Raw genomic sequence first — 25,435 nt, 5'->3', positions numbered from 1 at the left:
TTCATTTCTTTCTGAGACTGACTGCAAATGCCACTGTGTTATTTCAGGTTTGAATCCTTGATTCAAAGGACAACTGTGAAAAAGAGAATAAAAAAACTCATGTTTGTTTTGAGGACCTTTGGATCTGAACTTTTGTGATGTGATATAAATGCTTTATTTACATTACATTTTTAATGTTATTTTGATGTTTATTTTTATTTTAAGTTATTGTGATGACTCTTAATACAAAAATAAGTAACTAAGAGAATGGACATCTAGCTTCTAATTATATTATTTAATGAGCCATCTATGCAAGACAATGCGAAGACACATCAACATTCACCATTAGAACTCCATAAAGCTGGATAAGGAAAGATGGCTTCAAATCATCCCTGTTTTAGGTCAGTGTTATTTTTCCTTGTCCATTCTTAGGAGCTACTGTACATTGCTTCAGAATAATAGATTTAGTTGGTTTGCATGCCGATGTCCACTCACATAACCATGTCTGACTCGAGGATTAAAAATAATCCTTATTCCCCTCCCCCTTCTACACACCTCTGGCTAAGACTAGAAATAACAAAGGAAGACCTGATTTCTATGCAAGGATATGTTAAAAACGTACATTACAGTACAGCTTATATTATACTGTTAATACAATTAGCTTACAATGCCAGCAATTCTTTGAAGAAATATGTGAGAAAGATATGAAATCTGTTAAATGCTAGTTTAGTCACTGAACAGCATGACTATAACTGTTCCATTCTCATCTTAACTTTGCAGTAGTCCTGTTGCTCTTGCTATTGGGACTGTATTTGAAGGAGCCTTTATTTGAAACCCTTTACCTGGCTTCCCTACTAATTTACCTTTCTGTGTCTGCAGTTTTCTTGGGAACAACATTTTTTTTGCTCTGTAGCGCTTAACATTACAGCCCAGCTACTAGGCAAAATTATATCATGATTTTCTCTTTGAATTCTTTACTCAAATCATCAACATAATTTCTTCCCTTCTACTGGGAGAAGCTTTCCTGTTCTTTTGGGTTAAGCAATAGTTTTCCTTCTTACAGACCATCTTCAAGGCCCATTAATATCCTAAATTCTGCAGTTTCTTCAGTACATTGTTTTTTGCATATAATTTACAAGGAAAGGGAAAATGCGAAAAAAAAAAAAAATGCTCAGCAACATACTTGCACTTAAAGAAGATTGATCCCTCTATTACGGTTCAAATCTTCTGCTTTCCCAGACTCAGTCTGCAGTAGGAAAAAACAGTAGCGTTTCCCAAATGCAGAATCCAGGTGCCTGCCATCTCTCAGCCCTGTATCAGGTCAAATGTCTGTGACTGACATACCTCTCTCTATTTTTCCCACTCCCTTCTAAACCTTGTTCCACACACTGGCCAGTGATGGACAGCAGCCATGGCAAGACCCATAAAGTCATCTGGACACAGCCTTGGGAGGTCTGAATTGTTTATTCTGATAATAATGTTCACAGCACTGGAGTTTGTCTTCCTAAACCTTGCTTGGAGCATTGTGCACCAAGCACTTAATAACTGTTGCCACAGAAAGCTAACATGCTATTGTGATGCCAACAAAATTGCAATGAAAAATAATAACCTGAGTCAAGCTATACCTCATATGGTCCCATGTGGACTACAGAAAGGAGATTTCACAGAAGATGGGCAGTAGATGCTCCATCCTCTTTCAAGAAGTGGAGCTAAGTTGTTGTGCTTCCTAAAAATGTTCAGAAATACTGTGCCATAACTGCTCTTACAGTAATCTATGAAATGTTTCCAGTGGCCATCAAAATTTTAAAAAACATATTCACAGTCTCTACCTTTACATGCTGCACCTAGGATTTCAAATTGTCTGTGGCACAGTGCTGGTGAATCGCTATCAAATATGAAAATGCAAGTCCACAGGACTGCAAATGCTCATCTGAAGGGAAACTTGTCTCTGTTTTTGAGCAGAAGCAAATTAATGAGTTGACAAACGATCCTTTCTGTCTATTGTTTGTACTTTCAAATTAAATAAATAAAACAGTAATTATGATGCAGTCACTCCTCACCCATGGTGAGTAATAATTTGACAAAGAAAAACATAAATAACTCAGACATGCAGATTTGGTCACTTACTGCTGGAGCAGTATCTTGCCTTAACAAGACTTTAAATTGCCATTAGAAAGGCGTCATATTTGTATTTGAAGCTCTGAGTTCTCTCTGAGAGACAGAGAGATTGAAACACAGGAGAAGCACTATGAATCATAGTCTTGGCGCAGCTCTTCCAACACGCTGGCTATGCAAGTAGCTAATATCAGATTCACAGAAAAGCCTTTGGAGAACCAAAATGTTTGTGCAGTGTGACAAGAGATCCTTGCCTGACCCTGGAAGAGAGTCTGTTTATATCCTAAGTTTAATCATAATAATAAAGAACCAAACGCTCTTGTATCTTTTTGTTTTAGCCTGCATAATCAGAAACATCATTAATGTTCATCCCCTTATCCTTCTTAAAAATCCTGATAAACTGTTTATCCGGATAACCCCCCACCACCACAGCAGGGAATTTCACAGGCTGATTATTTACTGCAGAAAAAGGAGTAGCTCCGAGTTTCACTGAACACCACCGTACTCTCCAGCACAATGTTGAGTAAAGAGAACACATGGCTGAGTTTCACTCTCTCCTTCATCATTTTATATACAGCCCTAAGCCATACCACCTTGTGCTGTGATCCCTTCAGATCTCACAGGCTAAAGCAGGGGCAGTACTTGGAGGGGAGATCTCCAAGGAAAACACCAGCACTACAAAAAAGAGTTTTGGTAATTCATTGATGGAGCTCTCTGTCTAAATTAGTTATGAGTCAGTGCCTTAGTTCGGTGTTTAACAGCACCGTCCTATTAGGAAATGTTTTCTTTTGGGTGAAACAAAGAACAGATTTCATAACTGCTTGTACTTAATAAAGTTATTAAGTACGTGGTGCATTTTTTCAAACGAGGAAGAGTGTTAAGACAAATGTCTTGGCCAAATTTCAACTTGTAATTATGTTTTGCCTACCTACAGGCAATTCCCTACGCAGTTTCGCTTGAATACAGGGTTGTTTTTTTTTTTTTTTCACCTGCCATAAAAATACTTGCAGTGCAATGCTGCTGCACACAGTTAACCAGGAGCTTCCTTCAGTCCGCCAGTATATGTACATGAAGATGGCCCTATATGCACTTAGGCTAACACAGAATGTAGGAGCAGTGAATTCCATTAACATTGTTAAAACATTTTGAAAACCCCAGAATAAAGACTTCACAGAAGTGTAAAGTATTACCATGGTTCCTACAGTCTATTTATTTAGACTTAATAAGATTCTCTTCCCACACACATGCACACACAAAAGCCACTTTTTTTTTCTTTTTTTTTTTTTTTTGCTTTGCCAAGGGATAGCACGTTAATAAATAGCACTGATATCCAAGCCATCAAAATTTATTATTGCTGACCCTTCGCACCCTTTACCCTGCAGGAATCTGAGAGACGAGTGAGTTTTGTGGTATGCTAGACTGATCAAAAATTTCAAATTTTGATCAAGAAAGTGAGAAAGCAGATTCTGTATTTGCAGAGTGCTCTCCAAAAATACAACCTTCCAGTACCTTTGAGACTAAGCCCAGTGCTCTACCAGCTGATCTGAATTACATGTATGAAGTGAAATGTTTTCAGAGAGAATCTAGGTCCCACTCACTTACAGGTTGAAAATCAAACTGTAACAACAAGCAAGTTGTGTGAGATGGGGTAGATCAGGGATGCTAGCTGCAAAATGCTCACTGTCAGAAACACCAACTAATGGACAGATAGCTTTATTTCTAACGGATGAAGCCTCCCAGAAGTGTGGAGGTGTACCTCTCATTTCTCATCACATCCGAAGATAGCAAAGTGAAGGTCACCAAATTCTGTGCTTAGAATGAAAGCCCCAGAAGGAGAATTGAAAAGCATTGAATTTTCCAATTTTGAATTTTTGGATTAGTTCCTTCTATGTCCCATCTCTTAGCTGTTTGTTTTCCATGAATTTCTCCGAAATAAATTTGCTGACCTAAGCAAGGAATTGTTTCAGAAACAGCTATGTGTAAATGCATACTGCAGAATTTCTGAGGAAAGCACATTCTGAATGTGTAAACTGAGTGCTCATGAAAGAGCCAATTTTTAATGGGACATTCACAATCAATCAGGAACAGAAATATACCATGTGTCAAACCAAAACTAAGCAATGGAGCACAAAAGTTTAAATATATTAAATATTGAAAATGACTGTAGGTTGAGATGCAGCAGCAGGACCAAGAATGATTTTTGGAAGATATTTCTATAAAAAAAGAAATTGAGAGAGGCTGATTTGGTGTTGAAACTTGATGATCTGTGAGGTCCCTTCCAACCCAAGCCATTCTGTGACTCTATGAAAGAGAAGCAACATCTATTCCATTACCACTCTGCCAGATATAAATGATAAAGGCATGCTTATTACTCTTAGTGTTAATTTAGTAGCCAAACACAGAAGCCAGCAGGGTTTATGGACTGTAGGATAGCTACAGAATGATACCCTTGCCATTTCCACTAAGTGTTGAATCCTACCAGCATGAACTCAGTTTGCAACACGGCTAGTATATCCAAACCCAAAGCCTTGCAACAAACTCAGTTAAACAACTGATTTCACCATCCAGATCTGATTAAACAGTTGTACAGATGGAAATCATCTGCATGTTGGAGATACCCCAGCCTCAAGCACGGCTGATTTTTCACTAATGGCCTCAGGCATATGTTGATCAAGAAGAGTGACAGACTAGAACTCAGTAATACTCCACCTGGGAGCACATGAGTGCACCCACCAGGCTGATGAACAGTCACCCCAAACTGCCTCCACTCCTGAGTTCTCCCTGCAAAAAAAGAATGTAATCACTCAAGAATAACTTCATTTATTGCTCTCATGGCCTTCAGCTATTCATCAACACCATTTTGTCATCAAATGTATCAGAGTATCCAACACATCTACAATAAAAGGCTTGCCATTTCCTAGTAAAGAAAGGGGTAAAGGAATGCCCCGGTGTTCCTGTGTCAAGTGCAACTAGTAGCACTTATCTTCCTGTCATCTTGCCTTCTAATACAGCAGTTCCACATGCAGGTATATTGAGGGGAAAGTAGTTTCAACAATTGATGCCTTAATGTGCAAATTCAGTCAGACCTAATCCAACTCTGTCTGCTGCCAAGAAAGTGAAAGTAGATGAGTTTTCAAGTCAAACCCTCCATTTTTTCATGTGAAATTTTCTTGAATATTGTAAAACATATATATATGTATGCATTTCAATAATTAATGCAATAAGCTGAGCGCACGCATATTTAATGATTCCTTCCACTAAAGGCTGAATGGACTGGTAATACGAAACAATATTTATTTCATTGGTGGGTTTTAGGATCCTGAAAATGAAAGACAGAAAAGATCTGTTCCTTCTTCTTGCTGATACAGGTTTATTCCCAATAGTGATTTGGCCAGATTAAAAATCAGCATTTAAATAGAAGTCAACAATTCAAAAGGGTGGCTCAAATCTGCAGTGATTACAATCCTTTTGCCTGCCAGCTGTCTAGCAGTCCATCAGAAATGGCCTGATACTCTCAGTGTTTTTGGATTCAGACGTAAGTCATCAGAAATCAGTCATTACTACCTTTATCAGGATCATTGCTTTCAACAGAAAAGTAAGGAAGTAATGGATCAGGTACCAGTACCCCTTTTCATTATCCTAGGACCATGCTTACATTCAGGCCACTGTACTGGGAGATTCTATGCCAATGCTTTATAGCTAGTAGATTTGTCTGCTTTTGCAGTGCAACCTTGAGAACTAAAATTCATTAAAATATTTTTCAAAATCAATGCAAAAAAAAAAAAAAAAAAAAGGGATAGAACCACTTCAAGCTACTATTGAACCTGCAAATGGTTTCTGAACATTAGAATTAAAACAAATTATGAGGATTTGTGCTACAGTATCTTTTTTTTTTTTTCAATGTGAATTTTGATCACCAAGTAAAAGTGAACTCTTCAAAACTCAGTTACAGGTTTTGATAGTCATCTGCCATTGTTTACTACAGTATACTGTTATTTACAAAAGCATAACCCACACGAGCTCCCAAAGGGTTAATGCAACTAGATGAGCTGAAATTCATGAGCATAATCCTAAACAAGTGAGTTGAAGTTCTATCAGGTCTATTTCATAGCATCAGGGATTACTGCTAGCAGTCTAATCCTACTGAGCCTAAGGGAGGTACGTTGTATTGTATTTGAAATCCTGGCCAGGAAAGAACGGAAGGTTAAATGGGTGCCTTGCTCTGTAATCAAATATCACAGGCACTACTTATCTATTCAATGAACAACTAACGTACAAAATCAATTAGGAAACAAATAGCTTCTTCTTTTGATTTTTTTTTTACCTAACAAAAACAGAGATGAATAAATGGTTTTATAATTATATGTTTAATAAAAGTATATCGTATTATCTGCTATAAAAAAGTTCTCCACATAGATTGGCAAACATAAACTAGTGGACACAAAACACCTCATAGAAACTGCTGCTGTTTTAATGTTATTTCTTTAAGTGCTAGGGCTATTTTCAAGGCTAGTGTGTATTCGAACACCAGCAATTGAGCAGCCTCTCAGCATATAAAGCATCATGCAGAAACTGTGCATACAGAAATATTAACTGATTGCAGATAATTGGACTGCACTTAAATGAAATCACAAACACATATCCAGTTATTTGTAACTGAACATCTTAAATTATGTATCAGTTGTGAAGAGTATTTCTTTATCTGTGCATCATCTTTTGTTCACTTGGTTAAAATCCCAGGAGTACTGAAAAAGGCTGAAGCTCCTACTGGTCTTTGTTCCCAGCAGGGAGAAGTCCCTTTTGGTGGTCTTGAGGTTAACACCCTATCCACCTACCCCCCCATACCTGTCATTCTGAATAGACTTCACAGTCCGTGCACACAGACAAACAGCCTGACCTGGCCAGCTCGCTTGACCCCTGAGCAGGAAGAAGATCACATCTGGTTATTAATATTGGGACATTAAAACAATGTAATCTTCAAGACACTCGGAGAAGCAGGCTGGCAATTATACAGTATGCAATGGATGTCATTCAGGGAGCACATTAGCCTGATATTATGTCCGAGAATGCTAAAATGTTCATTTTGTTCTGATGAGGGGTTTCAGATACAGTCTCTCTCTGTATCCATGAAAGCTGGTAAAAGAAGTTAGCCCAAAGAACTTAAGTCTTTAGCTTATCTGTTCTTAGACTTACCAATTTTTAGTCTGCTTTACATGGTTTTATAATGCAAAACATTTGTAGCTGAAAACTGATAAAAATAGGAAAAAAAAAAAAAGCCATGGTTTTACAGTAAAGGAAGGTACGTGGTAAATGGAACAAATCTCAATATTACAATTGTGCTAAAGGTGCCTCCACTACATTTCCTGATTATTTTACCACAATACAGACTTTTTAGTTAATTCATTCGGGATATCTGTATATTAGTTTGTTTAAACAAAATTGGTTTATATAATTGGATAAAATATAACAGAAATATTTGTATACACATATGATATATATAATACACAAATGAATATACAAAAAATATTATACAAAATAGACTTAACTGTGTCACGTGTGAAATTTTAGTGCCACCAAAATCAATGAAAAATTCACTTTTGACTTAAGATGTGCCAGACCTTAACACTTTCTAAACGATACTACCTTGTTTCAGAATATCAAACTTCTGGCCTGATACCTTTATACGGACAGATAATTCCTTCTATTTGCCTCACTTGTTATGTCTAGAACAGAATGAAAGACTATGGTCTGGAGATGTTACATGCTGTATTTTGCTGGCATGCCACATACTGATACCACATAGATTTTGGTTGGACACTGTGAACCCAGCAAGGGTCCAGAGTTTTTTACAAATAATGCCCTGGCACTTCAAGGTGCTCTCCTATACCAGCTATGCAAAAGGTAGATGGAAATGGTCTTCAGGGAAGTATCAAATCTCTCCTCGAAGATGATGTCAGTGTAATCTCCGTGCTTGAAACCAGACCTAAAACCATTTCCTTGGTTAATATTAACACTCCTAGCCCAGAAAGCTTAAATAAGTTGTTATTAGCTTGGTTTTGCTACAAACAAAGTTATTTTTCCTCGCTTCCTTTCAAACGGAAAAATTTCCATTCAAATTACACTGGGCCAACACCCAGGATGGGCCTTCTACAATGACGTGTTAATCTTGTGATCTGTGAGCCTGAAAAAGGAGCTTTATAGCATTGAAAGTGGGAAGTTTCCAGCTTTCCAGCAGAACACTAGCACTCTTTTTCAACTCTGATAGGCCTTGAGATGTCAGGCATTCATACTGAAACACTATTACTTATGGAAAAACTATTATAGGAAAAATGTAAGAGGTTTCTAATATGTATTAGTCACAAAATCACAACAGTTTTTTTCCCCTTAGTATTAGTGCAGCTCAGATTGGCACATATAGCCTTATGAAAAAAATGAGTATTGATACAGTTAAAGAACTTTCTAACATATTTTTCCTAATGAAAATATGCAGAAGGTTCAAAATACATGATAGTTCCCTGTGGGATGGTCAGCATACCTTCTGTCTTTCTTACTTAAAAGCAACACAGCCAACTCAAACTTCACACAATAAAAGCTTTATCCCACTCATCCCAAATAATTAGAAATTCATCTGTGATAATGTACACAAACACTCACATGTATCCACAAGAGAAAGTTGGAAAGCCTATTGGCAGAAAAGAACAGAAATATAAAGGAGTTTTAGGCTTGGCAAAAATGAAATTGAGCTAAGTACAGCAGGAATTACACCGATCCAGACACAGATGACACAGTGAAAACAGACACGTAGTGATGCTGGTAGAGCAGGAAGAATGTGGGGAGGTGGTGAGCACTGGCAGCATGTGTACATGACTGAGGCTACAGACAGCAAACCAGCAGGCAAGGATGACACTCAACAAAGTCCTGAGGGAGTCGGAGCTTTGGAGTGAAATTCCAAGCTTGAGGCAAGAGAGGAAATGTTTCTGACAGGTTGGGGCCTTTCAGGGTGGAGGCTTTCTGGTTTTAAATAGTAGCTGCTTGAAAAATGCTCACAAGTGGGGAATAATTTAGGAGGAAAAACCGGCTACAGGCGAGGTGACCTAATATGTACACTCACAAAGTATGTCATGATTATCGCTACCCAGTAACTAGTTCTGATCTGTACAAGATATTTAGGAAGTGGATTTAGTTCTAACAGCACACTCGGTATCAAGCAGGGGAGCTGTTTCAGTGAAAGAAAAACACTTCAAAATTCAAATCCTCTCATCTCTCTCACACCCTCTCTGTGGAGTAGTCTCTCTGGCTCTCCCTTTGTAACTACCCTTTTCTCTAGAGCACAAGAAACAAATGGAAAAACCCTAGAAATAAACTTAGGGGAAAAAAAAACAGAAACAGTAACCATCAATTTCAGCAAGAAATTACCCAAATAACAGAACATTTTGAACTGAATAATTCCTCACAGTAGTGACAAACCACAGCAGTCAAACCACAGGAGAGCCATGTCCCAGGCAGTTGACAGAGTTAGGAAACACAGTCATTTTGGAAAACTCCTGGGCCAGTTTTATCCTTGGAGTAACACTAACGAGATCACTAATGCTACAACAAAGATGGATTAGCCCACATAATTCCCATCTCTTTCATCACCATTTTAATAAAAAAGAAACAAACAAACAAATTAAAGCCTCAAACAAACCCTACAGAGGATAATAAGTCATACAAACAGTAAAACCCTGTATCTTTTAAATTGTTCAGACTTTAACAACATGAGTTCTTTTGCACTAAAGGAATTATTTTGTGGACTCTGCTTATGTCATTTGCAACCGAATATTTTATTTATGTGGTAAATTCTCACCAAAGCAAAAATGTTAGATTAAAAGTACTTCATGCAAGTTTGGAGAAGGGGGCTGAGTGAGAAACTGCTGTTTTAGCAACTAAAAGGAACAGTCAGTGCTTGGATACAGCAGTGGCAGTTCAGAACCCTCTGACACAGCCCAGCCCAGCCGCCTGGAAGGTAAACAGAGAAGAATTGAAACTTACCTGAGCCAGGGATCAAACTGCAGGACTGTAGTAAAAGCTCACACCTTGTTTCAGCAGCTTCTGCCTTTTTGTACCAGACAAAAAGTTTCCTGCTGTCCCCAGCATCCCCTAGAGCCAGCCCTGCCTGGGATCCCTCCATGACAGGGGAGATTTCCTTCTCACCACAGACACAATGATGTGTAGTCTAGCTGCTGCTCCTCCTGACCCTTCTCCTAACATACCCCTTGCACAGTGTCCAGGGAAGGACAGGGCTCTCACTGCCAGCCAGTGAGCCCCAACAACAGTGGAGCAACCCTTCCCTCCCCCTCCATAGGGAACTTACAGCAAATATCCAGTTGCTTTCACTCCATTCATAGAAGAGAGGGAGCGAAGCCAAAGTTAGAGAGTATCGGCCTGCGCCTGTACCTTTGTTGTACACTTCCGTGTTTCAAGTTTTCTCCAATGACTAATACCCTTCTGAAGAAGTGTTTCAAACAAAAGCAAACTATTCTAAGATGCAAACTCTTGGAAGGAATGAGAGCCATTCATGTTTAATTTTATGGATTCATAGGAAACAAAAAAAAAGAAAAAAACAACAGTTATGTACATTATTATTATTATCTTTAAAGGAGGAAGAATCTAGAAGCACTTCAAACCTCATTTTGTGAAAAGATATTCAGTGAGCTACAGCCAAGGAAAATGCATATCAACATGTATTTTTGCTTTAATTAATTAGCAGAATCACAGGTCTCTGTGGTGACACTTCAGCAGTAATTGATCTCTGATGTCACTCTTTTTTATATTTCAAAGTAGCTGATGCATTCAGCCCAGAGGGCTGTGCAAGACCAGAAGAGTTGATCACTGCCTGATGCTCAGCCAGGACCCGGGTGGTGAACACAGGTGAACAACAGGAGCGCTTGGCTGCTCTGAAACTCAGAGCTCTAATCCCTTCCCTTTTAGCACTTCCTTTAGCACTGGCAGGTAGCACGGCTAATTAAAATTCAGGTGGTGACTACTCTAAGCCAGTGTTTGTATGTACTCACACGGGGAATTCTGAACTTCCTGGCTTGCTCTGAAATTAGTATTTTATTTTAGTATTATTTAGTTGGCAGGGAGGGCATTTGGCATTAGTTTCACATTACTTCACACTACATACAGGATACATAGTTACTATATTTTTGCTTTTTTCTAAATCCTAATGTGAAAGGTTTTAATGTCAAGCAGCACAAAGTCCACAGAAATCCAAAAGTCAACACAGCACCTACAGTATGAGTTCAACCACAACAGACATTCCATCTGTATTTCATGGTGTAACTAAATAACAATCAATAATACATTAAAGTTAGCACTAACTGTATAAAAAGAGCACACTACAGAGTCCCTTTGAGTTATGTTTCAGCCTTGTAGTCTGCATTCAGAAACACCTTCTGTTTTGCACCTGCAAAGGAATATCTGGGGCAAAAAAACCTGCAGACAGATGGTTAATTAGCTATTTCTGTTCTTCAGGCTCAACAAATAGTTAACTGTCTGCTGATATTTTCACCCTCAATTCATTCTGTGTAGCAATAGATGCGGGAAAGCAACAAGAGGCAGCTGTCTGAAGAGGCAGGCAGTGTGACAAGGGAGTAAGCTGAATGCATTTTTCCCTCACTCTCTTAATAGTGGGGGGAATTAGTTCTTCCACAGTCTAATTCAGAGCTGGAGTTTTCCCTCTCCCCACTAACTAAGCAGGAGTTAGCCTAACCACTTAATCTAGGCAACTACCACAGAAGCAAAAAAGAGTCATGGATTGGAAACTGACAGACAGAAACCAAGTTACAAGCAATAGCAAGCCATTCAAAACACTAAGATTGCCTCTGGGTCTTCTACCATCACTAGGAGTGGTCTGTCACACTAGGAGATGGTGTAAAAGAATTCATGCCAGTCAAGACTGTCCAAAGAACCATCAGAAACACCGAAGAGGTTTAAAGCTATCTAAGCAGGCAGGTGAAATTTAGTACTGACAAACTAAACCAAAAATATATACATTATAAGAAACAATTGAAACCAATGAATCATATTATTGGAGTCTAAATTAAGTTTAACCACTCTAGGACATGGGGATCAGTATGAAAAGAGGCATGGGAAGAGACACACAATGAAACCAACTTAGTTCCAGAACAGAATGCAATAGTATTTGTGTAAAGCAGATTATATTTTTGGATGCACCAGGCATGGGACAATAAAATCATACAGCTCCACTGAGAACAGTGTGTTCAGTTCTGAAATATCCGAATATCTCTAGAAAAAATGAGCAGGGGCAGAAGGAGTTCAGAGATCAGTGTTGGGGTTAGCAGAAATGTGGAAAAAACGTCTACTAAAAGCAACACTGAATAGACTGAAATTGTATGGTGCATGAATAGTGAAAGCAAAAGAAAGATATGATAGAAAGATCATAAAATATTTATAAAGATTATTTATGAAGAAATAAAGACTATATAGAAAGATCCTAAAACAAGAAAGAACACATCATCTTTCTTTTCTGTTACTAGATGAATAAACAAGCTAAATGTGGAAGATTACATTTATATGCCAATTAAATTAACCTGTGAAATTCCTCCGTGCTGATTGATTACTCAAAGTTTGAATTAAAAAACTGAATTGATGTATATGTACATGTAAGACTATTCAAAAAACATTTTTTGAAAGAAAAAATATATATATTTGAATTTGTACAGTGTTAATCCATTGTTCTTTAAGAAGAGAATACATACAAGAAGAAAAGAATTTTCTTCCTTTATGAGCATCATTGTTCCATATTTGCTCACCAAGAGCTTTTTTTTTTTTTTTTCTTTCTCTCTATTCTGAGGAGCAATTGTTGTTAGTCTGGAGCATAGAGATTAGATAAGGTGGACTAATGGCATAATTTGCTGTGATAGCACAATGATTACATAGTTGGCCTATTAATGTGTTGTTTCTTCTAAAATAACATTCTCTTATGTTATGGACAGCTACTGAAAGAGATGTACTTGACTAACTTTATTTGCAGTGGAGTATTTTTCATTAGGACAAGTAGGTAAGATAAATCATGATGTAGTGACTCAGAAACAACTCCAAAGAAGAAAGAAATATTCTTTGAAGTTAGATCAAATCCTGAAAATTTCAGCTCTAGAAGAATTTGTTTTATTATGAGTAAGTGGGAGAGGGAAAAATAAAACAGAAATCAAAATCTAACGGTTACTACAGCACTAACATACTAATATATATGGATAGTCATACAGTACTATAGGAGGTAACAGTGGCAGCCTGTTGTATATATGAACACACATAGTTTTAAATTCTGTTTATGCTCTTGGGAAGTGTACACTTTTATAAGCACACACACCTGCCTTTTTGCTTCTCCCACTGCACCCAGTGTGCAAGAAACCCAGTCTCCAACAACTGTGACTTCCACCCTAACACTAGCTTTGGGTAATATCTGGCTCTTAAAAGTTCTCATGAGCATGAAAACTTCAGATTCCACCTCTAACTTATTCCTCCCAGTAACAGACACTCAATCAAGCACATATAGAGATAAATATAGAGAGAAAGACATATTTATTCATATATATATATATATGAACAAATTAAGTGGTATGCATAGTTACATATCTATAAGGTCCATTAAGAATGCCAAACGTACTGGGGCTAATCTCTCTCTCACCTCTGCTTGGTTAGAGACAATTCTTTTTTCCCCAAGGCCATTCTGTTTTTCATAGTAGTGCTAGTACTGAGCTTATCTTCCAAAGCTATTAGGATAAGAAACTGTTAAAAGTAAGGAGACATTTGTTTGGTTCCACGAACACAGGAGGCCCAGTGCCCTTATACCTGCAGAACTCAGAAGCAGAGGGAATTGGGTTTGAATTCTGTAACATGAGATATGAGAGTACTCTAACTCATTATCAGCTCAGTCCTCTTCCTTAATCATGAAAAATATCACATAGATAGGACTCCAACACCATAGCTCCTGTCATTTGTATACCCCAAAATGCCTTATGCAAAAGGCATTTACTCTTTCTCAAAAATACTCTCCGGGAGTTCTAATGATTGTTTCTGAAGATTTTCATCTCTTGAGTATATAAGCCACATAAACTCAAGTATTGTGAAGATAGTTATGAAGCCTGACACACTGCAAGACACACCAGTGGATTAGGAGCAGGGAGACAGAGCACACTGACAGCAGATCCGATTCATCATGACTTATGAAACTAAGCAAGCAAAAAACTGACAAGGGATATCCACAGCTTAGGTACAAGACCTGTTTCTGAGATGCATCTGCACCAGTATTAATTCTAGGGGCCAATGCAGTAGTGCCTTTGAATCAGTCCAATGGTTCTAGGTCACAAACTTAGTAAATGGTAATTGGTAAAATTACCCTTAAACTATTTTTGTAGACTGTGTTTTAATCATCTTAGAGCTGACTTCATCAGATCCTGCTCTGATATATAGCAGCAGGGTGCTGACTTCCTCCTAGGTTATGATTATTAGGATTATGAGTCACATCGGTTCCTGGACAAATAAGGACGCTAGATTTTCAGAAACACTTGAAATTTGGCAGTTTGTTTTTTCCACCAGCTTCAGTCTTCCTAATTTCCACTCATTCATTAGCTGCATACATATCTGCAAATGCCGAAGGGCGTTTCCAAAATAGTAACATCTAGCTACTAAAAGCTGTCTCATTTCAGTAGTAAAGCAAGCTTTTTTCCATGGCTTCATCCCTAGCAGACACAAAAAGCAAGAAAATCCTTTGACTTTTTTTTTTTCTGGTCTGTTCCGGTTGTAAAAGTATCAAATTCTGGCCATTCACAAATTGTCTGTTTAATTGGAAAACTTTAGTATTTTTACCTCAGCTGATTTCCCAGAATGCAAGTTTTTGTCTAGATTCCACAGAAAACAGGAACACCATTAACTGAATAAGAAGTGCACTTCCTTCTCTTTTGCCATTTAGATCCATAATTTTGTGTAAGGAATGCTCGATAGCATCATTCATACCTGATCCTTGAGATAGTTGCAACTTTTCAAGATTTCTCTTGAAAAATACCTATTAAAAAAAATTGGAGACAAGAAACTTCTCCCACTTCCTCCCTCAGTCAAAGATGCCCATGGGCCAAATCACAAGTTTAGGGTATCAGTGGAAACATTATATTAACACAAAACCATTTTAGAATGATATAGACCACTGGAAGTGCCTGTTGAAGTTCTGGTTAGGAAAATGTCCACTATAAACATTTGTTTTAAACAGTGTCATCACAACAGAATTGGTATTGAACCCTCTCTGAATAAGGGTATTTTTTTTTCTATCAGAAAAACTGGAGCACAAACTATCTCTGAATAGAAGATTCTGTGCTTGATTCTATGGGTAGTGTGGCCCTACTATTATTCTTTCCAGGGCAAGGACAAAAAAGTGGAGTGCTTTTGTTCTTTGGGACAACTTACAATGCAGAAGAGAATTTATAAATAAAGACTCTTATCTGGGCAGACTTCTGAATACTATCCCTATATCCCAGGTTATTTGCACATAATCCAGCAATAAACTAGTAGCTAGATACTAGATGTATTCAAATGTCCATTTATTTTTTTAATCATTTATGATTCCTGTTAGAAACATGTAGTTTCCTAATCATGTATATCAAGAAGCAAGAGTATTGTTCACGGTCTTCATACATGATAAAAACAGGTTTTTTTGTTATTGTCAGTGCTACTGCAGTAGGATGCCCCAGGCAGGGGAATCTGCACACTTCATCATTCAAGGACAACCTTTGCTCAATTTTTGTTTCCTTCAATGCCCCCTGTCTTTAAAAGCTAAAGATTATCTTAATGCCTTCCCTCCCACAGGGAGAGTAGCACATACAGTTTCCCCTGAGGCTACTGTGCACAGTACTTTGTGTTTCTGTCTGCTGCCAAACTGCAGGGCTGGCACCATCCTCTGCAGACCAGTGGGGTCATTTCTGTGACATCCTCCTTCATAGCTGTCCACAAAGCAAAGGCCCTGCACCAAAGCTTCACCTTCCTTATGACCATTGTCATTTTGCACTACCTGCAACCAGCCTAAATGACAGACCGTCAGTATAAAAAAAAACAAAAAAAAAAAAAAACAGGCATTACCAGTTACCTTGTTTTTTATGTTTTTTTTGTTTGTTTGTTTTGGTTTGGTTTGGTTTTATCTTTTGGGGTTTTTTTTTGTTGTGTTTTTGTTTTTGTTTTTTTACATAAAAATCCTACACACACTTAATGAAATTAATATATATTTCCTCTTGTACTGTATTTTACACACACATTTTCATGTGTGTTCAGTAGCAAAATACAAAATATTTTACCCAATAAAATACATCTCTCGCGTTGTGCTGAGTCCTTGCTAAACTCAACAGCATCAGTATTACTCAACATTTCACATCAACATTTTTATTATCTCCCCTTACAATATCTGACCGGAGAATCACTGGATAGTTGAACCCCTGAAGGAAAAAAACAAATGTAGAAAATTAATTTGTCTATCCAGTGAGATAGACACATATAGAGACAATGCAGTCTCAAGAGCTGTGTATCAAATCACTCAAAGCTCAGTTCTGCAAATATGAGGTCTCCCATCAACCCTAACAATAGATCACCCTCCTAAGATTCCTGCTTCTTGCATTTTGTCTGGATGGACCAAAAAATACATAGACAAATGGGAAATTTCTCCCTGGTCACTTATCAAAAACAGTGGTAAAGCTGAAGTACACATACACATGTCAGAAATACAACTTTACTGTCATGCTTCAGTCTTTTGTTCCATGTTCATTCTTAATTATGTGTAAGAGATGATGGAGAAAAATCCCACCTGGGAGAGTCTGCTAGACTGAGATTACAAATTTTAGAGAAGACACCTGTAAAGTGTGGCGCAGTATCAGATGAAATCTCCTAAGGGGAACAAGAAAATCTATGTTGCAAGGCTGGGTGGCTGCTAAATTCACAGATGCAGTCAATTTATGCACATATACACATGCACACAAATTGACGTAATACTCTCACATACACTATACATTGCAATTCTACCTTGAATCTCAGTCAGAAATAATTACATATTTCTCTTAATGTCAGAATGAAAGAACTCCAGGCACAGAAACAGCTGTTATACAGCCATTTTGTGTGTTGAGCATACTGAATAAATGAGGCTGATCCTCTATGCTGTTTTTACTCTCCTCTTTGCTCACTCTTCCTGCTCTGCAAGCAAAACTATAAACTCATGCTCCCCTGGGAAGTCTGTGCACTGAAAGTCATGTCCAAACAGACTAGTTCAGTCTCCTTTCAAAGGGTGGCTACATCCTCATCCAGGACAACACTCTGGTTGGGATACTGGACAACATTTCAATGACAATTCTCTAAACCATCATTTGAGAATATTTTTCTACATTAGCAGTGTACCATAAGCCAAAATGCAATACATATTATTTTTTGCAAGGTACGTAGGACCATCTGAGAGCCAGACAACATCTGAATATCAAATAAAAATGCATAAAATATAACATGAAAAATACTTCTCTAATATTATGTTTTAAATTCAAAATAAAAAGAATAGGTTTGAAATTACTGTTCTGCTACTCACCAATCTGCATTTTTGGGAAATAAATCTACTTGACAATAGTGTATAAGCATGTACAGTCAGTATACACATCAGCTGACTACACAGTATACTTTCAACCTTCGTTTGTCTTTGTTGCAAGCATAACAGCATAATCTGAACTACAGTAACTAAAACATGCAGTAGAAATTAAATTTCATAAAACATTTAAATTCTTTAATGAGCATAAATCTTCAAGTAGTGTAAAAATTGAAATATCTCCTATTGTGAGGTTTATGTTTAGCAACAAAGCAGAATAACTTTTGTTTACCACTGAAAACAGCTTTCCCCACCTAAACAAACAAGAATAAGATTAAGCAAAATATGCTTTGCCTCCTCAGATGTGCAGACATATTCCAATTTCCTTTGCACAATGATTTTTATGCAAATCAATGCTGCACAATCTCCTGACCTCTTTTACCATCATACTGGGACAATGACAGTTAAATAATTGGACTGGCACATACCTAGGATATTTGATTTTAAATTACAAAGTTGGTACAGGACAACTGAAATGAAAAGAATGTGACTGGAAATTCTGGGCTGATCAAGTATCAACATTTCATGCCAAACAGAGTAAAGCAAACGAAGTGACTGGGGCTGTTAGTCCATTCACCCCCACGTGCATATACTTTACACTCCCATCTGTTGTTAATTCCTAACAACGATGCTTTCATCCAGAACAAGAATAATGAGAAAAACCAAGCAGTGTTCCTTGGGGAACTGTCACACTAAAAGTTACCTATGGACTAAATCCCACTTGTGCCTTCTGCGTGTACCAAAGATGAGCAAAGCATTCAACATCCTCAGCTGATTTAAAACCCAAATATGCAAACAGCATTGCGAAATCCAGGCAGACTATTCTGCTCCACTGATGACGCATACGGATAAAAAGGTAGTCTAATTAAGCTTTTGACTTTGAATCAGAAGAGCAGTGGACACTTTGCTTTAAAACAGGAGCATATAACTCTGACTTAAGAGCAGGTGCTGCATGGTATTTGTATTTCCTGCAGAGGATGCTCGCTAGCAAGACCAACCAGCTGACCGTGAAAATTCTTGGCCCTAAGTGACCCAAGGACAGGCTATAAATCCATCCTATAAAATATAGTAAAAGCCCCGTTTGTTCTTCCACCCTTTCAATATGTGATGTTATACATTTGTGATTATCTCATTTTATTGGGCTCTTTAGAAAGCTGTTTATGATCATTTGTGGACAAAACAAAGGCTCATTGTAAACTTTTTTTAAATAAGTTGGAAGGTCAGTATGAAACAAAGGGCACCACTTTTATGACTGCTACATGCAAGCTATGCTTGTGTGTGTAATATTACAATGCATTTCAGCAAAGGGATAGAGTCCTAGCTAATTACAAAGCTAACATATAATAGTATTGCATTAGCAGCCCAAGAAATTCCTATTGAATTGCATAGATCTGAAAATAGAAAGACATGCTTGTGCTGAAACTTAATTATCTTGGCAAAAATTGTGAGGGCCAGATTCTCAGAAGACATAAACACAAAGCTCTGCTTTACACTCCTGAGGATCTAATGCTTTGTTTATTCGGATAACCTCCATCAGATAAAATTTACCATTTGGATTGACTAATTTGCCTTATTATTTATGGTATCTGCAGTTAAGTAACACAATTACTACTTGGTTTGCAAGCAGAAAAAAAGAACACTACTGATCTACAAATATAAGATTTAAAAGAGACAATCAGCTCGGTCTGCCAGGTTAAAAATGTGAATACCGTTGCATTCCACCCTAGGCAAAGAAGACAAACCTTTTTCAAGGACAGTTTAGCCTGAAATTCTTTTTTGTGGTTTCAAAGTAAAACATTATGGTAAAAAATGAATGCAGCTTTGTTTGTTTCTTCAGTCATCGTTAGCAATAGACATAAAGGTATTCTGTTTTTGAGCCCATATGGAAAGATCATCAACACTTTCTGCTTCTGGGTCTTTTGCCAAAATACCATATCCCACATGCCTTTTACCTTAAAACATAAAAGAAAAGGTGTTGTTCTGGTCAAATAAAGAAATAATTTTTACTAGCATACGTCTAATGTTAAAGCTGCCTAAATCCTGCCAAAGACATTAAAACTCCATCTGCAAAACAGATTTTCATTAAATTGATCAGTTTAAAGTTAAGCAGCTAGGCAGATGATGCTTTTGAGCTAACCTTTAACCTTTAACCTTCTTAAACTCAAATCAGGTCACTCCTTTTGGGTAATATCTTTGCCGTTTGAGAAAGGAGAGGTAAAGTGATCTATCCAAATTGAACTGACAATCATAGCATTAATAGTGTTATGGATCAATATTTTGTCAATAAAGGAAAAGCCGATGGAGTTTTCACACAGCTGAGTATTTGCCTGCTAACTGCTGCTTGTCACTTGCCCTGAGCTCCAAAATAGCTGCATGTATAACATAAACTGAAGAATAAACCTCAAATAAAATTAATGTCTGTTAAAGCAATTTTCAGTTATTTTAATGATATTTTGATACACTGATTTCAAATATCTGGTTTTTTATTAGAAATTGATCCCTTTATTCTGTTACTTGGCTAACTAAAACTTCTTAACAGCCAGTACAGTTTACTTGCAAAAAAAAACTACTCTGTCATATTCAAACTCTTTTTACTATTTATTTATTGGAAGTATTTGGAAACTATTTTATGAGCACCAGACATGATATATGTGGTTCCCTGAACCAAAAGCTATTTGACTAAGCTACAAAATGGCTTCCTTAAGAGCAATTTCAGTGCTATGTAGTTTATATCCAGAGAGATCGCTTTCCTACCTCCGCTTCCCAAATCTGCAGAAGTCCAACACTTCCTCCTGCAGAATGGAAATGCACTCTGTTGCTATAGAGGCTTTCTGCGTTTACTTGTGGAGCTACCGAATACATCTTGATGGATACTGTGAAGGACTCCCCACTCTTCTGTGGTTTAATTTGCTAATATCAAGCATCACATTTTCAAGTCCTTAGGAACATCTTCTAGCCTGAGCTGAGTTCACCTAGGGTAAGGCCATCTTTGTTCTTGTTCCTAGCAGTCACATAATCAGCTGCACTTTCTGCAAGGAGACATTCCTTTTTAAGATAACTCAGAAAGCAGCTGAAAGTTTTACTTTACAACATTTAGAGTCTAACTTTAAAAGTGACATTTTGATACTGCCTAAAATTATACTGCTTCAGAAGGGAAGCTCTGATGTTCATGATAGCTTTAAAAGCAATAGTCATGAAAAGACATCCTTTTATTCTATCAGTAGTTAAGCACAGGAAGAGAAATCAAGCTGTTATGGCAACACTTATAAAAAGAAAATTCACAAAACAATAACATTTAAATAAATATAAATGACTAAAGAAAAAAACAGAGGTGCCTGACAAAGCAAAGGAACAAAGTCACAGATTCTTTTTCTGTGCTTTCAGATGGTTTTAGTATTAAAGTCTTTATTGCCAAACCACATTCACAGCACTTTAATTTTAAAAGAGTTAGAAGAGCTGCTCAAATATAAACACAATTCATGAATATTCAATATTGCTCCCAAGGCATATATCTATTATTCATACAAATTAATGGCTTTTTTTTCCTTAGGTGCTCTAAAAGTTTATCTGATGTATAAGAAAAAAAAAGTTGACTTGGTGTCAACTGCTTCACCAAGACCTTAAAAAAACTATCAAATCTTTTAGTAGATAACAGACTTTCAAAATCTAATTTATTTCCACCTTAAGGACTGAAAGTACGTCCACAGTTACAACTAAAGTTGTATAGGTGACATACAGAAGCTTTGCATTCTGTTATAAAGCACACAAATCTAGAATATTTTGATATTTTGCAACACAATCTAATACTACCAACCTCAATTCTAGAACAATAATTCTAAAACACCAACAAGTTGATCGATTCAAACTTGTCTTAAATTGAGATTATATGAGAATAGCATTTGCATGTGCATGTGCTGTCTGCTTTCTGAGAGGTCTAAAGCCTAGCAGGGTACAAATTTCTGAGGGAGTCATAGGAGACCAAAACATTAAAAAGTTGAGATTCTCACTATCAGTCTTAGGGAAAGATCATAAAAAATAAATGTATCAGGAGACAAGCAACCTTATGATTACCACTTTACAGTTCAGATTGTACTTCTGCTGGACATTAAGTTCAGGTAGTGTCTAAGATCTTATGCATTTCTTCTCCTCTGAGATGTCTTTCTGGGCAGTCTGGTCTAGTACCCGATCTGGAGGTTGGTGGCCCTGCCTGTGGCAGAGGGTTGGAAATTAATGATCCTTGGGGTCCTTTCCAACCCAAGCTATTCTATGATTCTATGATTCTTTCATCTTAACTGACTCAGAGATGGAACTTAAAAGATTAAGGTGGTAGTCATCTGATTGTCATAGGATAGCTGTACCACACAGGCACTATTGATTGTAACAAACCAGAATATGGAAAGAAAAGCAGCATCACATCAGGACATTATAACTCACGAGGGCTAAAAGTTGAGACTTGCTCCCTTCTATTCTAAATCAAATGTTTCATATAATAAAGCTAAATATATATGACCAATATTTTTCTAGGGTGAATGAGTGAAGTAGAGTGAAGTAGCTGGTTTGTATCCTGAAACTCTATAGCTATGCCTATCACTTAATTTACTTTTTATATTTAAAAAAAAAAAAAAAATCTTATTTTCAGTGGTCCCCTGAAGCTTTGGCATTGTGGCATTGAAGCTGCCTGTGAAAAGTCCACTTCTTCCCTCCTCAACTCCCACTTGTGACATTGTTTGCAGCTGCATCTCTCTAAAGGGTAGCATTATGCAACAGATCATTGAAATATTCCATATTAACACTCCAAAAAAGAGATGGAGACCTATGTTTAATCCAGGTCATTTAAAAATCCTGATTTACAGTGTGGCTCCACAATTAGCATAACTGAAGTGTGCAAAGAGCCACTTCACAAATGACAAAGAGCAACATCTGAAGGCAGTTTTGCTGCTGAGGTAGACAGACTTCAGCTATTGTAGCACTTTTCAAAACTGGACTTTAAGGACCAAGGGATTTAAGGAAAAAATGCAATTTACATGAAATATGTGACTGAATTAGCAGAGCAACCAACACAATGGGAGAATACAATAGACCTAATCTTGCATTGCTGCCATTTTTGTCATGGAAGATCCACCAAGATTACAGCTATCAGGTTATAAAATTAAAAATCTGATTACTGCCTATGCACTCTGTGTTAACTCAGAACAACCATTTGAACATGGCTGAACACCAGAAAAATGTTATTTTTTTGCTTAAACTACAGATCTGCTGAGGCTTTTCTGTATTTGCTCCACATGTACACATTTTCAACATGATTAGAAAACCAGCATAGCTGCTGTAATCAGCAGATGACTCCTTATAGTTTAGTTATCACAGATTTCTAGTATAAATCAATAGATAACACTTGCAAAATGGATTTTCTAATCATATTTAGAGCTTGTTACAGTGACTAATGGTTTGCAATATTTCCTGAATTTTTTTTATCCCCTAGACAAAAGAAGTTTTTAATAAGTTACAAAGTTATTCATCTTGGAAATGAATGTGTTATATTTTGTACATGAACCAAGACAATCAAGCCAATCCAGTAAACACACTGCAGAAAATAAGTTACCCCATAATTAGGGTTTGGAAAAAGTCATGACAAGTTGTGTAATAAATGGTATTCATCACTCCCACATATTCATTATATCCACATAGTTTTTTCCAGTAAAGATAAAAATATAGTTGCCATTCTACTAACATATTTATCTACACCACACCCTTTCATGTTTGTGAAAAATCATTACTGTCCTAGAAAAGAAGGCTGGACAAAAGGATGGCAGAGCTTATTTTTGAATATCCTTGGTAATAATGTGGCATATTGCATGTCCTTACTGAAAATACCAATGTAAAATATCTTGGCTGTCACAGACTATGTTTGCAAGCAGATATATAAGCCAGAAAGTGATCTCCTTCCACATGCACAGTATGGAAAATTCATCATTTTCCATAATCTCTGTCAAGCCTCCCAGCAGAATGTAACGGACAAAGTTTGAAAAGATTATCAGACACGTAAAACCCCTCTAGTTATGTATTATGAGAGGATTTTTAAAAATAAACTTACTTTCCCTTTGTTGGCAAACTGAAAGCTGAATGGGCCCTCAGATGAATCTATGCAATTCCCTGCTAGCACACTCTCCACCAGCCTGCATAGGCTTTTTTTTTATTATGATTATACTCATGTTCCGCAAACATTTATTCTGCTGATTAATCACAGTCTTGTTCAATTAGCACTGAAACAGTTAATTCCTAGTCTACTTGGTGCCAAATTAAATTGCTGTCACTGTCTTACCTTGTACAGTTTCAGGGCTGCTTCATGCCTGTGATTGGTAGTATGTAAGCGCAATTTATCCACGCTGTTGGTGTAGTAGTCACAGGCATTACATTTTAGGTGAACTGGGTTGCCAATGGCAATACACTTCAGCCTCCACTCATTAGTTTTGCCCCCTTCTTTAATGTGAGCCACCAGTTGATATTTCTGCATATGTTTGTCAGTCTTGCAGTGGAGCTGGAAGTTCGCTTTGAGCTGAGTGTTGTAGTTACAGAGCTTGCACTGGTAGATGTCTCCAATTACAGCCCTCCACTCCTCTTCAGGGAGCAAGCGCTCACTGCTCACATGCACACTTAGGGCCTCCAGGCTGTCAGAGGTGAATTTGTTGCAAACAGCACACTGGAATAGCTTCAGCGCTGGGTCACTGATATAAGGTGACAGCTCTCCTGCAGTAAGGAGGGACAGGTCATCACCCATTAGCTGACCACTGGCAAGCCGGATTTCAGGCGGCAGCTCATTATTTACTACAGGAAAAAAAAAATTAAAAGGGAAAGTAGAGACCAGCAAGCATAGCACACACAAAGGAATCTGTAAAATAAAGCCTTGACAAGGAGTTTGCTTTCTCTAGAGCTTAAACTATAAAAAGCTGTAATAGGATTGAATCAGGATCAATTACAATCATCCCTTTCAACTTCTAAATTCCCTCATCAGATAGCTTTAATTACTCCTACTGGGCATGATGTCATTCTGGAATTTGTATTTTCAAAGGCATGAAAGTTGATCAATAAAATAACAAAACAGCAATGCTTATGTAACTTAAAAGCCTAGATTAACTTACACAGCACTAATTGTAGTTTTGTTATATCCTTTAAATGACACTGCAGGTAGCTCAATATTCATATATCAACAATATAGTAATTAGGGTATGTGTATCCACTCCAATTTAGCAACTTTTGGTGTGAGATCTAAGGATTCTTAATTTTAAAAGATGTCCTGAAAACAGAAGTAGGACAATTTAGGTACACTGAACATGAAACAATAGAACTAAATGAAGTTTTCTTCATACAAATCTGTAAGGTTAGTTTACAGATTTACAGTACATTGCTCACACATGAGCATTTGATTCCAATTTGCCTTCCTTTTATACTTGGAATACACACAATTTGCTAACTATAAAAGAGCACTGTTAGAAAGAAAAGATTGCATTCCTGCCCCAAAACGTTGACCTATTCAGATAATTAAAAACTGAAGAAAACAGAGCTGCCTTTATCTTTTAGATTTTGTTAATTTGATAACACTTTGTTACATAATCAGTTAATTTCATTGTCTACCTGTGGCTCCTGCCCACAGCATTGGAAGGGAGGAAAATGGGACTC

The 25,435-nt window shown here is 37.2% G+C and overlaps 1 protein-coding gene across 8 annotated transcripts in view; it reads right to left on the bottom strand.

Moving 5' to 3' along the window:
- The window catches only part of ZFHX4 (zinc finger homeobox 4), a 151,388-nt gene that overhangs the window by 99,659 nt on the left and 26,294 nt on the right, over nt 1–25,435 (bottom strand). For 7 of the 8 annotated variants that reach the window (XM_090137732.1, XM_090137739.1, XM_090137738.1 and 4 more), the window contains exon 3: nt 24,081–24,583. In XM_090137732.1, the coding sequence (XP_089993858.1) occupies nt 24,081–24,583 (503 nt within the window). The remainder of the gene's footprint in view (nt 1–24,080; nt 24,584–25,435) is intronic. The other variant, XM_090137740.1, reaches the window with a different exon arrangement.

This window comes from Phasianus colchicus, chromosome 3 (genome assembly GCF_987193195.1).
Source record: "Phasianus colchicus chromosome 3, bPhaCol1.hap1.1, whole genome shotgun sequence".
Classification (NCBI taxonomy): Eukaryota; Metazoa; Chordata; class Aves; order Galliformes; family Phasianidae; genus Phasianus; species Phasianus colchicus.
Note: the sequence above shows the minus strand (reverse complement) of the source record. Positions and strands in the feature narration are given on the sequence as shown.